The sequence below is a fragment of the Mastigoproctus giganteus genome, chromosome 9, assembly GCF_048544385.1.
Source record: "Mastigoproctus giganteus isolate SK-2022 chromosome 9, ASM4854438v1, whole genome shotgun sequence".
In the NCBI taxonomy this organism is placed as follows: Eukaryota; Metazoa; Arthropoda; class Arachnida; order Uropygi; family Thelyphonidae; genus Mastigoproctus; species Mastigoproctus giganteus.
Window position 1 is genome coordinate 148673053 of NC_143583.1, and position 13666 is coordinate 148686718.

At 37.6% G+C, this 13666-nt stretch overlaps 1 protein-coding gene across 9 annotated transcripts in view; it reads right to left on the reverse strand.

The window, feature by feature from the left end:
- The window catches only part of Gyf (GIGYF family protein Gyf), a 915224-nt gene that overhangs the window by 411203 nt on the left and 490355 nt on the right, over nt 1-13666 (reverse strand). For all 9 annotated transcript variants that reach the window (XM_090381591.1, XM_090381590.1, XM_090381592.1 and 6 more), the window contains one exon: nt 2210-2379. In XM_090381591.1, coding sequence (XP_090237717.1) covers nt 2210-2379 — 170 coding nt within the window. The remainder of the gene's footprint in view (nt 1-2209; nt 2380-13666) is intronic.

The window sequence follows — 13666 nt, forward strand, 5'->3', positions numbered from 1 at the left end:
ATCAGAAGATTTGAAACAGTAATCCAACCAAGGCAAAGAAGAAAAGAAATATCACAGATCATCCCATTTTGCATTCTTGTAATGCCAAACAATATGAGGTTGGGAATGGCCATGAGATAAAGGCTCCATTGGAGAAGAGACCATCACCAAGTTGTGAACTGAAGTGCCTAGAGGAACACTCACCTTGACCGTGTACTTAGAAGTGTTGTTTGCAAGAAAAAGATTGAACTTGTTGGTTGTATGGTTAGGATTTTCAGGTATTCTGGTAGGTAAATAAACAATCTGTGTGAGGTCATTAGTAATTGCAAAAGTTACAGTATCTCAACCAGCTGGGTCCATATGACTAGAACACGGAAACCAGCTGGAGTTGTGTACGTTAAAATTGCCAAGGAAAAATTACCTTACTGTTGGACTGGAGAAAGTCAAGTTTCAAAGAGAGAACGTCAAAGAGTTTTAAGTGATTAGTGGAATTGGGAGAATGATAGAGGCAACAGACAAATTTTACAGAATGTGTAGATAGAATTTAAACCAGAAAAGATCGAAAGAGGAGATTCCAAATTACTGTCTCTGACAGGAACAATCATTTGCATGGGCATCACCTTTGAAGCAAAAGGAATCATACAATGAATAATTCGGACAACTGAAATGAGAAGTGGTTGAATCAACTGTTAACTGAGATTCTGTCAGAAAAAAGTATGTGAGGTTTAGCAGACTGTAAGTGGAAATGGACATTATTGAGATTAGAACTGAGACCACACATATTTGTGAAATGAATGAGGAAGTGTTTGGGAGGTTTAGATCTTTTTGCAGATAAGTTTTCTTTATTAGTTTGACAAATCATGGTGTATTCTAGTGGTTTGACCTTTTTTTTAATAATGGCACCTTTATTTTATAGCATCCCTACTCAATTTTTTTGTCGGTTAGATCCAATTCTCTCTCTCTCTCTCTCTCTCTCTCTCTACATACAAATATATATAATATTAAAAAAATTTGTTATATGATAGTTATTATAATAATATAACTATAAACAAAATTACAATTCATAATACAAATTATATATATATATATATATATAAAATAATTTTATTCTTGATATAGAAGTACTAAATAAACATCAATTATAGTTCACCACAACGATACTGTATCTTTTTATAATGAAAAAAATACATAAATATCAAAGAAAAAAAAAGTTTAAGTAAATTAAACCCAAATTACGTGGCACCCCTGGAATGTTGCTGCGACACTCTGATTGAAAACCACTGGTGTATTCAGTAGTAAAAAAAAGGTGGGAGGACATGCTGCATGAAATAATGAAATTTTTGGATATGGCATACACATGATAAGAATATACCCAGATCCTTCACATAAAGTGGCCTCAACAATGTCCCCCGCATACACACTACTAGAACTCCCTCCAGTCCCTATCTGGCAGAGTAGAGATTATACAATAGCTGATTCGGAAGCCTTCTAGATAGTTACCAATAAATTCAGTCTGGTGTACTAACTAGCAGACGGCCTGCAAACACCATTTTAGAGCTGTACGCTCAAAATGTAAGGAAGATTAGATCTCACCATGATGTCCATCATAACCTGAAAAGACATCAATCATACTCCATAACGAAATAGATGGGGGGGGGGGGGTTATTGGAGCTTTGCTCTGGAGACTAAACATGGGTTCCACCACTTCAAGCCTCCAATAAGCAAAGTGGTGGTATTTCGCTGGTTGATGAGAGTCATCTACCACCTAGTATTGCCTGGGATGTCATTTCTCCATGTGGTGTGGGCAATACATCTTGACCCTTGCTTATATTGGTTCGCACCTGGGATGTCACCCACAGTGGGCTAGGTGCCGTATTTCAGGACTTGCACATGGGGGTTATTTATACCCAGGGTTACTAATAGTCCCACAATCATGAAGATTAAGTGAAAATTAAGATGCTCCTTAAACAAACAGGGATTTGTGTGCATTCAGTTTGGTTCCACCCAACATTTTCATTCAGCTGAAAATGGCAATTTTACTTTATAAGTTTGCAATCACTTTATAAAATTTAACTCAGCTTATTTCATAATAAGCAGAGTTATTTTATTTAAACATAATAAATAGTCCCTTGTTTTATCTGACTGCTAAAAAATAAAATAAATCATGTATTAATTTTAACCTACATATAAAAAATAAATGCAATGTAGGTATTTTGAAATTTCAGCATACCTCCTGCTGTAGGTATTCCCCAAAGAGGTGCACCATTCTTCAGCAAGGCTGGAATAGTAAATCCTAAAAGAGGTAATGGTAATGTTGGGGGAGGAGGAGGAGGTGGTGGTGGTGCTGCTGTTGGATCTAACAGATTTGGCTGATCACTCATGCTGCTGCCTCCAGAGAGTCTGATTAGTTAAAAGAAATCATGAATAATAATAATTAGTTCATAATCTAATACTGATGATATTATTTTTTTTTTAATTAGACAATTAAATTCTAGAAATATAAATTTCTCTGCTATTAGAATATTTTCTTATTTTTCCCTAATAATGGTTATCCTATTGCCATATATCTTGAAATCTACGTGTGCTACCATTGGTGCTAGCCCAAAGCATTTAGGTGCCCTGGGCAGAAAGACTTACGTGCCCATCCCCCTTCACAGGTAATGAAATGCACCAGGAATTTTAATTGAATTTATTTTTAAGCTTCAAAACTACAAGAACATAACGAACTGAATTGAACAACATATTACTTTCAAGGCTATATCATATCATTGATTATTTAGTTGATGACCAGAATGCAATTGAAATTTGCAATATCAATTACAAAAATGCAATTATATAAACACACCGATGAGCCAAAACATTATGACCACCTACCTAATATGATGTTGGTCCTCCATGTACAGCCAAAACAGCTCTAACCCGGTGAGGCATGGATGCTACAAGATTTCTAAATGTGTCTTGTGGAAACCAGCAGATCCTTTAATTCCTGTAAGGTCTGTGGTTGAGTTGCCGCAGATCGGAGTTGCTGATCCAACACAAACCACAGATGCTCGATGAGGCAAGGGAAAAACCTGTAAGTCTTCCTCATGTTCCGTGAACCAGTCTCAAACAATCCTGGTGGTGTGGCATGGCGCGCCGCCTCCGTAGCCAGGTGGGAAGGAGCAGCAGTGCGTAGCACACGCTTCTTGATTAAACCGGGGTTCGAGCCAGTCACCACCAAATACGGAGGATGCGGAAAAGTCAAGGGAATGACCACCGCATATTCCCGGAGCAATATGGCCTTAGTTGCTAATGCTCCTAAAAACCAAACAACAACAAACGTGGCATGGCGCATTATCCTGCTGAAAGACAGCACAGCCAGGGTGTACCTGGTGAGCAATGATGTTTAGGTAGGTGGTAGACATCATAGTGCCTGGCACATGGATGACTGTACCCAGGCTATCCCAGCAGAACGTCGTCCAAAGCATGACACTGCCACCACCGACTTGTTTTCATCCCACGGTGCATCCAGGTGCCATCACTTCCCCAGGTAAAAATTATGCACACGTACCCTGCCATCTGCATGGTGCAACAAGAAATGTGATTCATTATTTTTAAATATTTAGCATGATAAGATAATGATTTCTTCCATATGAGCAATTTGGGAATACAGTATTATCTGACTTTGAAATGATAATGATCCCTTGTTAGTTAAATATAATTAGTTTTGAAACTTTTGTTAAGACAGAAATGTTATCATTGAGAAGACCAAAAAAAAAAATTTTATTTTACTTATTGTGATGAATGAAGTGTAAAATAATCCATTGTCACTGTGATTATTAGCTGAAGAACTGATCATGCACTTGTAAGATAAAGAAAACATGCTTTCAGTTAATAAGTAAATTGAGTACATTGGTGCCACTAAGAGAGAGAGGGAGAGAGAGAGAGAGAGAGAGAGAGAGAGAGAGAGAGAGAGAAATAGCAAGCAAATGTTCAGATGCTTAAAATAAAAAAATGGAGGTAAAACTAATTGTTAAAAAGGCTCTGCTTAGATTCAGCTGTTAAGCTCAGAGTTAAGCAAAGAGCAATATTTGAATTTTAGTTTGTGTATGACCAACTCAATGAAGATTATGGTTGTGAATTAGTGTTTTATGCAGCCTTTAAATGAGAATTAGTATAGTTTTTTTTCCTACTGAAGAGTCCAGGCAAACTATCTTTTAGAAACACTGCTAATATAATAAAGGCAAAATATAATTCATAAATGAAATGTTTCACACTTTGGTATTTGCACATAAGAATTAGAGAGATGAAGATAAAGATATGTAAGTTTATTTCAGAAGCTACACAAGAGAATGAAATCTAACGCTTATAAAAAGGCAGGTTTAGTTCATTCAGTCCCTTTAAAGTTTCACTTAAAGTTCATTCCCTTTAAATTTTTTTCTGTAAAACGTTTACAGCCCCAAAAAATTTCCAATTCAGCATCTTGCTGGTTATTGAAGATATTGCATATGACAGTTTGTCATCTTCCAAGCTGAGACACTAGTGTTAGTACAAGTAAGATGTTCAAAGTCAAAGTTTTGCTATTGTTATGTAGCATTTGTGTGTTCTTATGTTGAAAACTTATATCTAGAAAGGAGGAACTGAAAAATATTCTTGTAGTCAATCTTGTTTTAACAGGAAATAATTTGTTTATTTTAGTGATGAGAACAGCCTTTCTAAACTTTATCAATCTTATTCTCTGTTAAACCTCATTAAGAGGAAATAAACCAATCTATTTCCTGATGTAATAATGCAAATCTTTTTACTATGGTTTCAAGTTTAGTTATTATTTCTCAACACATACATGCTGTTACAATTTTTGTACATTTTTGAATATTCGTTTTGCAGCTGTCACTCCTTGGGTTTTTAGTTCATAAAATATTTCCTACTCAGACACTTTGAAAAGATTCTAATAACCAGCAAGTTGCTGAACTGGAACTATTCGGAGTGCTTTTCATTTCTGGTCTCAACATGGATGTTTCCAGAATGAAGATGTATGATTAGGGAGAACCTGCCAATGCTTCCAAACCCTTTTGGACGAAGGATGTAATTTTTCTTATGGGATTTTCACTAGTTGAATGAATTATCGGGTATCAAGTTGTTGGATCTGATATACCCAGGGTTCTGGGTCTCTTACTGAGTTAACATTATCAATTTTAATATAGTTAGGGAAGGACATTACATGGTTGTTTTCCATTAAGATTATCACTATATTTAATACCACTCATATACCATGTGAAATTAATAATATAATTTATTAAGCAAATGCCTAAATCACTATACATTAAGGTGACGTTTCAGGCATCTTGAGAGAGAGAGAGAGAGAGAGAGAGAGAGAGAGAATCTTTAAATCTTTATTGCCCTTCACATCCATAAACCCAGGGATGGTGAGTATGATGATGGGTATCTTCAGTGGTGAGCTATAGTGGGCTAGCGAGAGCCCACTGTTATTTTTTTTGAAAATTTGCGAGCCCATTGTTAAAACGATCATTTATTTTACAAATGAAATCCTGAATGCAATTATTGAGTTCCAGAGCCGAAACTACGGTGGGGCAAGTGGGGCCCCATTCCTAGCATTTTAATGGCACAATCAATTGGCTATGTATTTTATAATTGCGAATTTTTTTTATTCCCCCTTATAGCAAAGTTTCCGTTGAACAAAGCAAATTTCCATGTAACGAACGGATTAAGAGAGACAACTTTGTATACATTGTTCTCACCTCTGGCCTTGAGACAATTTAGGTAATTAGAAAGTGCGAATTAAAGGTGAAAGGGATTGCCATTTCGCAATGTTAATGGTGTCTGTAAAACCTATGCAGTCACATACCGAGAAGTTGCACTATTCAATATGCTTTCCATAGCCAGTCAGAGGATTAAGAAGGTTCCCAACATTGATAATAGCCTCTGGTCAACCTGTGTTGTGGTTTCCCCTTTACTCCGACAAACGGGCATATGTTTTTCGAAGAAGTGAGTGATCCATGCCTTCCACTAAATTTCTCAGTCTATGTTTACATGGTCACAATCGATGAATATCTGTGTGATTCTGACTTTTTGCATGGTATTCAAAGAAGTGGCAGTAGCAACTAGAAGGGGGGGGGTTGAGACAACTAAGATATTATATAAACTTTACGAAGATGAAATGTTGGCGGATTTTGAAACTTTATCGAGCCTTTCACTGTGTAGAAAATGTTCTAAAATATAATGGCATACAGGCAATAATTAGAAAAAAAAAAAAAAAACTGTATTAACAATCTCCAAAAAACTAGCACGAATTAAGGATGATTGCTAAAGAACTTGATGTGGAAACTATAAAGATCAGTCGTATGTTCGGGCCACGATGTAGCTCGCGGACGGCGATTGCAGGTTGGAGGAATTATCCGCTTTGTGCAAACATTTTGAATCAGAAGTTAAATATTCAGGATTATTAATCCGACTTTTAATCAGAAATTTCTTAACCATTTAGCACTAATGATCGATATCCTGCAGGAGCTCTCTTATCTTTCAGAAGTTTTACAGAATCACTATGGCAAAAGCAGATTTTAGTGTAGTATCTCAAATAGAGAGCTTTATGGTAACTGAAAAAAGTTCTAGTATCCTGGCTTGGCCTAAAATTTGGGAAATAATGAAAACGTTGTCTATTTGAGTCTTTCCAGTTATTGTGAATGCCAAGGGTGGGAGAAGCGACTCTGACTTCTTCCTGGAGAAGCAATTAAAGTCCAACCTTTTTGTCACCAAAAGGAGAGTTACTTAGTACAAAGAATCGTGCTATCAAAGTGCAATAAAAAATTGGTTTTTTAATTGTAACACAAAAATAAATGATAGATTTCGATCGGAATAGTTTTCCCTTGATAAGCATCGAATAACGTAGCTAAATTTTTAGTTCCGTTAGCTAAAAAGTAAAGTGCAGCCATTATCAACCCACTGCAGGATGGAAGCCTCCTCAACAATTCATGCTGAGGGAAATGGACCATAATCTGCCACGCTGGTCCAGTGCGTGTTGGCAGATCGACCGTATTCAGCAGTCAGGGGCTTGAACCCCTGTCTACTCAAAGAGCGTGTGCTACTGCACTCCCGCTCCTGCCCACTCGGCTACGGAGGCCTCATCGAATAGCTGCGTTATTCGATGCTTATCAAGGGAAAACTATTCCGATCGAAATCTATCATTTATTTTTGTGTTAAAATTAGAGAGGGGGACACGAAAATTACATTTTCCTGTCTGGTGCCGCCATTTTTAATTTAAAAAATATTTTAAATTTATATTTTAAACATACTCGTTGAGCTCTTTCCAACGGTGTAGTTATAGGTTGTCGACAACAATTTTTATCCCCCTCCATTTCTCAGAAAAATATTTGTCAACAATGATCAATATGGCGTTATGTTTGCCCACTTGATGTGCAAACCCAAGAAAAATCTCTAGTCAATAGGTTGAGTGGTTCCAGAGATACAATGCTTTTCTTCCTCTTTGTGTGTCGGTTGCTGAATGACGTTTCTGAAGCAGCCACCAATGGACATATTTTGCTGGATCGAAGCAGGTCAGCGGTGGGCATACAATTTTAAGAAAAACTTTGTCATCAACAAAGCTCTGGTTGAGCTGAAAATCAGATTCATTTATGAAAATCCTCGCTCACATTCACTCGATGAAATTGGTATCATACTCAGAGTGTCCATCAAATTCTTCAATTCTTCCGAAACAATCTTTTCAATTAGGTACCCCGGAAATCCACGAATTGCATTTAACTGTATCCTACGGTAATTGACAATTTTCTAACTTCATTTTTACCAAATGCCAACAATTCATGCTTAGAAGGTTTAATATCTTCGTTGTCCTCATTTTCCATCTCTTGTCATCAGTATTGTCCCTATATGTTAAATTTGAATTTTTTTAATTTATTTTTTTTTGAAACTGCCGAAAATTTCAGTGTTTTCTGGATATTCTGGTACTGTGACCATGTAAACAGAGATAGGGAAAATTTACAGAAAAATGTGGATAACGCACTTCCGTGAAACGAAAGATGATTATTTGCCGGGGTAAAAGAAAATCACCCTCTCCTAATTCTCGAATGGGGCGCTTACAGTTGATTCATGACGGTGTCCAACCTACGGCGCGTCAGGAAAATGAACTATAACAGCATTTTAAATTTTGTTAATTATCAAAAAAAATCTCATTAAATGTTTTGTTCAGTAAATGTAATTGTGTACTGTACTTAATAAAATTTTCAAATATTTTCAATTTTACATGCAACAAGATATGGAAAATGTAACACACTAAAGAAATCTAACTTTGAATTCTTTTGAATATGGCCCCTGTATGGGAAATGTTTGGATACCACTGCAGTAGAAAGTGGACCACAGCCCATTGGGAATACACCTTGATCTGCTCACTGCAGACCAGCACGACTTCTCCGTATGTGGGACGGGTAGTCAGACAGTTTTTACCAGGTACCACTAAGTTGTAGAATGGTAATCCTTCAGCTCTCTAAATTCGTACAGCAGCACAAATTGCCTGCTGAGGCCAGAAATGCGAACAGGGCGTACCGAGTTCATCCTCTCCTAATCCGTTTGCTATATAAAAATTTTCTCACTCAACGGAAACTATTTTAAATGTAACTTCCAAGGGGAATTCAAAATAATTAAACAGAGGTCCGATTGAGTAATTTAGAATTATAAAAATGATTATACAGTTTTATATAGAAAATATCTTAATAATAGACAGTGAAAAATGTAAATTTAGTTAAATAATTTTAGGCTTATTTAAATAGTAGATAAACATGTGAAAAAAATTTACAGAATATTACAAATTTCAGAGTGCACTGCATCCAAATGTCACACGGCACTGTTAATAAAGGTGCTGGTATACCGCACCGTTGCATACCGTCACAAAAAAAGCACTGCTTACTGCAGTAGTAACTTCAGGAAGCATGATTTTGATGACATACTATTCAAAAATTCTAAAAAGTCAGAACTCCAGACACTATCATATTCAGTTATCATTGTAAGGCGAGGCATGACAACCAGGTTAAGTTATTATTATTAGATATATGGTGCAAGGAAGCCTGAAGGCTTATGCTGCACCAGACAAAAAAAAAAAAAAAAAAAAAACCCAGTTATCCTGAGAGAGAGAGAGAGAGATAGAGAGAGAGAGTCAAAAGGGAATCACCAAGAAAGAGAAGAATGATGATATCCAGCTCAGGACCCTGGGTGTGCCAAGCCCATACTCACCAGATGTGAGCCCCTGGGGTTAAATTTATACACCTCTATCAGATCACCTCGCCGGTGCCTAGTCTCCGGACACTGTAATTTGCAAAACTTATGCCTTTCTTTGTAAGAGCAACCCTTTGTTCCATTCACTAATCTGGTTGTCCTTCTCTACACTTGTTCCAGCAGCTCTACATCTTTATTGAAATGAGGTGTCCAGACCTGTATACAGTACTCAAGGTGTGGCCTGACCATTGCCTTATACAAGGGGATAATCACCACCATATCCCTGCCAGAAAAATTCCTGTATATCATTGACAAGACACCATGAGCTACTCTTGCAGCCCGTCTGCACTACTCAGAAAACTTCATATCTGCCTGCACAAATATCCCCAGGTCCTTTTCATTCTCTACAACTGTTAGTGTGGTTCCACAGAGTTGATACACTGGGGTTACTGCTTCCCATATGTAGTACTTTCCATTTGTCAATGTTCAACTTCATTTGCCACATCTCAGCCCAATAGCATTAGTAGAGGAATTTGATGCAAGAAAGCAAGCTTATGCAGCATCAGCCAAAAAAAAAAAAAATAAATAAATAAATAAATAAATAAATAAATAAAAAATAACCACTTCCACTTCACCCCTCTGTTCATTTGAAATACCTGTCCAGTTGAGCCTTAAACTTATTTAGGCTATCAAATTCCACGACAAGGGATAGAAGTCTATTCCTAAGTGGATGTCAGATGAACTAATGAGACATATGGCAGAGAAGAAAAATGCATGGGATACATAAAAATTAACACGTGACACAGAAGCCTATGATAGATACAAGTTGATCTGTAACCAAGTTACAAAGGAGGTTAGGCAGGCGAAGGCAGATTACGAGAAATCTCTGGCAAGGGATGCAAAGAAAAACAGCAAAGAGTTCTTTACTTATGTAAACTCTAGAAGGAAGGGGATGAATCAGATTGGTCCACTTGATATCGATGGGTCAACTGTTGATGATCCTGCTCAGGTAGCTAACAAACTGAATGAATATTTTGCATCGACATTCACACAAGAGGAGTTATTCAGCGAGGGGAATGCCAGAGGTGTATTCAACTCTGGCAGTAAGCTAGAGACTCTTGTAATAACTGAGAGTAAAGTGGAGGAGAAATTGTTGAAGATAAATACAAGAAAGGCACCTGGGGTGGATGGGATCTATCCAGTTATATTAAAGGAGGCAGCAAAGGAAGTAAGCAAACCCTTAGCCATAATTATGAGAGCTTCCTTGGACTCAGGGGAGGTACCCATGGACTGGAGATGTGCAAATGTGACCCCAATTCACAAAGGAGGATCAAAGGCTGACACAAGTAATTATAGACCTGTGAGTTTAACTTCTGTTCCCGGAAAATTAATGGAGGCACTGGTTAAAGAAGCACTGCAAGACCATCTAGACAAGACTATAGTTATAGCTTGGACACAGCATGGTTTTGTTAAGGGGAAGTCTTGCCTGACCAATTTGATTGGATACTATGATGCAGTCACAAAAGAACTGGATGCAGGGAATAACTTTGATATTATATACTTGGATCTTAGAAAGGCTTTTGATACTGTTGCACATGGAAGACTGCTGCACAAATTGGAGCAGTGTGGCATTGGAGACAAATTGCTGGTATGGATAAAGGGGTGGTTGAGGGGGAGAAGACAGAGAGTGGTAATCAATGGACACTGCTCATCGTGGACTAATGTTATTAGTGGAGTCGCTCGGGGTTCAGTATTGGGTCCTTTATTGTTCTCTGTATTTATAAATGATATTGATGATGGTATATCAAGCTTAATGTCCAAGTTTGCAGACGATACGAAGGTTGGCAGGGTTGTCAAGGACACTACTGACACTATGCTGCTGCAACAGGATCTGGAAAGGTTGAGCAGATGGGCTGAGAGGTGGCAAATGAAGTTTAACATTGACAAATGTAAAGTACTATATATGGGAAACAGCAACCACAGAGCAACGCATCAACTCTGTGGTACTACACTGACAGTGGTAGAGAATGAAAGGGACCTGGGGGTGGTTGTACAGGCAGATATGAAGTTCTCTGAGCAGTGCAGACGAGCTGCATGAGTAGCTCATGGTGTATTGTCAATGATATATAGGAATTTTTCTAGCAGGGATAAGGAGGTGATTATTCCCTTGTATAAGGCAAGGTCAGGCCACACCTAGAGTACTGTATACAGGCCTGGAGGCCTCATTTCAAGAAGGATGTAGAGCTGCTGGAACGAGTACAGAGAAGAGCAACAAGATTAGTGAATGGAACAAAGGGGGTGCTCTTACGAAGAAAGGCTTAAGTTTTGCAAATTACAGTGTCTGGAGACTAGGCACCGGCAAGGTGATCTGATAGAGATGTACAAAGCCTTGAATGGTTTGAGCATGCTCAATGCTGATGGGATTCTTCCTCTTGCTCAGAATAATCACCTGAGAGGGCATAAGTTCAAATTGAGGAAAGACAGATGTAGGATAGATGTGCGGAAATTTGCCTTTAGCCAGTGGGTGGTTGGTAGGTGGAACAGACTTCCATCCCTTGTCGTGGAAGTTGATAGCCTAAATAAGTTTAAGTTTAAGGCTCAGCTGGACAGGTATTTCGAACGAACAGAGGGGTGAAGTGGAAGTGGTTATTTTTTATTTATTTATTTTACTTTTTTTTTTTTTTTTTTTGGCTGATGCTGCATAAGCTTGCTTTCTTGCATCAAATGCCTCTACTAATGCTAATGTAAACAGAGGATAACGATGTTGCACGATCTTTGATTTAGTCAAGTATTACAACATGGATTTTTCAGGTTTGAAGAGTATCAGAGATGAAGGTAAGTAAATTAAGTCGGGCAAGAATAGTTTTTTGATTGTATTTGCCTATTTTTGCTCTTTTGAGAGTGTTTTTGCTCAGCGCAATTGCTACAGCTTCAGCAGTAGTGAGCCTACTGGCATAGGCCACTGATTTGAGTACATCTCAAAAGTCCAAAAATTTTGAATATATTATACTTCAAACTGATTATGATAAAGTTATCTTGTATGTAAAAATATAATACTACTGACAGAATAAACTTATACTTAGTTTATAAGATAGTTTTCTTTGTCTACAGGCATTTCCCGCCAAAACTGAAAAATCAAGATTTCTGATTTCTACACTGGAAATAAGTACCTCAAACCATTACTTAAAACGTCAGAAATTGACTTATTACTACGAAAGTGAATTTAATGCAGAAATTATGGCTTAAAGATCAAATAATTACAAAATTCTGGACAATGACTTAAAAGACTCCTCTGAAAATGAAGCCCGAGTGCTCAGGGAGAAAGCCCCTGTTAATGAGGAAAATGGTAATGAACTGGATAGCTGGCCTCCTCAGTATCAAGAAGGGCACGAAAGGAAAAAAAAAAAAAAATCAAGAAACTACAGAAATTCCAGAGATGCAACAAAAGAGAGAAGAAGAACTAAAACTAGACTACCTAACAAATTTGACTGATCCCATCAAACAGCCAAAGGAAACCAGAGTGTATCTAGAAGAATATATGCACAAGCAAACCAACAGGATTACTTCTACAATTAGGCTGTAGATAGTGAACTGTTGGTCACTGTTTCAGCAGCGCCTGATTGAATTAAGGCGCGTCCGTAGCCAGGTGGGCAGGAGCAGCAGTGCATAGCAGACGCTTCTTGATCAGACCGGGGTTGGAGCCCATGACCACCAAATACGTAGGATGCGGAAAGGTCAGGGAATGACCACCGCATATCCCCGGAGCAATAGGGCCTTAGTTGCTAATGCTCCTAAAAACCAAATAACAATAACAACGATTGCATTAAACACAGAGAACCAAGTGTTAAAATCAAAATTAGAGATTACAACTGAGGAGAAGAACAACTATAAAACAATGAACACATTAACCTATGCCCAATGTGCAAAGGTTAATGGCAAACAGACATAACTAAAGCAAAACAAAGAGCTACTAAGCAACCTAATATAAACAAGGAAAGCAACATTATTATTCTGAAAGCAAAAAGTGACTCTACCCATAAAACCAGTGAGGCAGTTAAGGACACAGTGGTAACGAAGTTGAGGCCTCATCTGAGAGAAATAAAGATAAACAACATGCGGAAAATCAGGAATCAGGAATAAAGATCGAGGTAGCAAGTAAAGAAGATCTAAGAATAATAGAAAACCATCCTGAGATAGAAAAACTGGGCTTACTCCCTGAAAAACCAAAAGGGGAAAACCCTAATATTATAATCTTTGATGTACCTGTGTCAGTAATAGAAAAAGAATTCATGATGGATATCTACTTCAAAAACTTTAACAATGAAATGACAATAGATGAATTTGCTCCTGAATTCCTGCTGAAAAGAGCAAAAAAAACAAAAGGAATGGACAACATAATTGCAGAAATTACACCAAAAATTTGGAAGCTACTGAAGGTACAACAGAGAATCTATGCTAGCTGGACCAA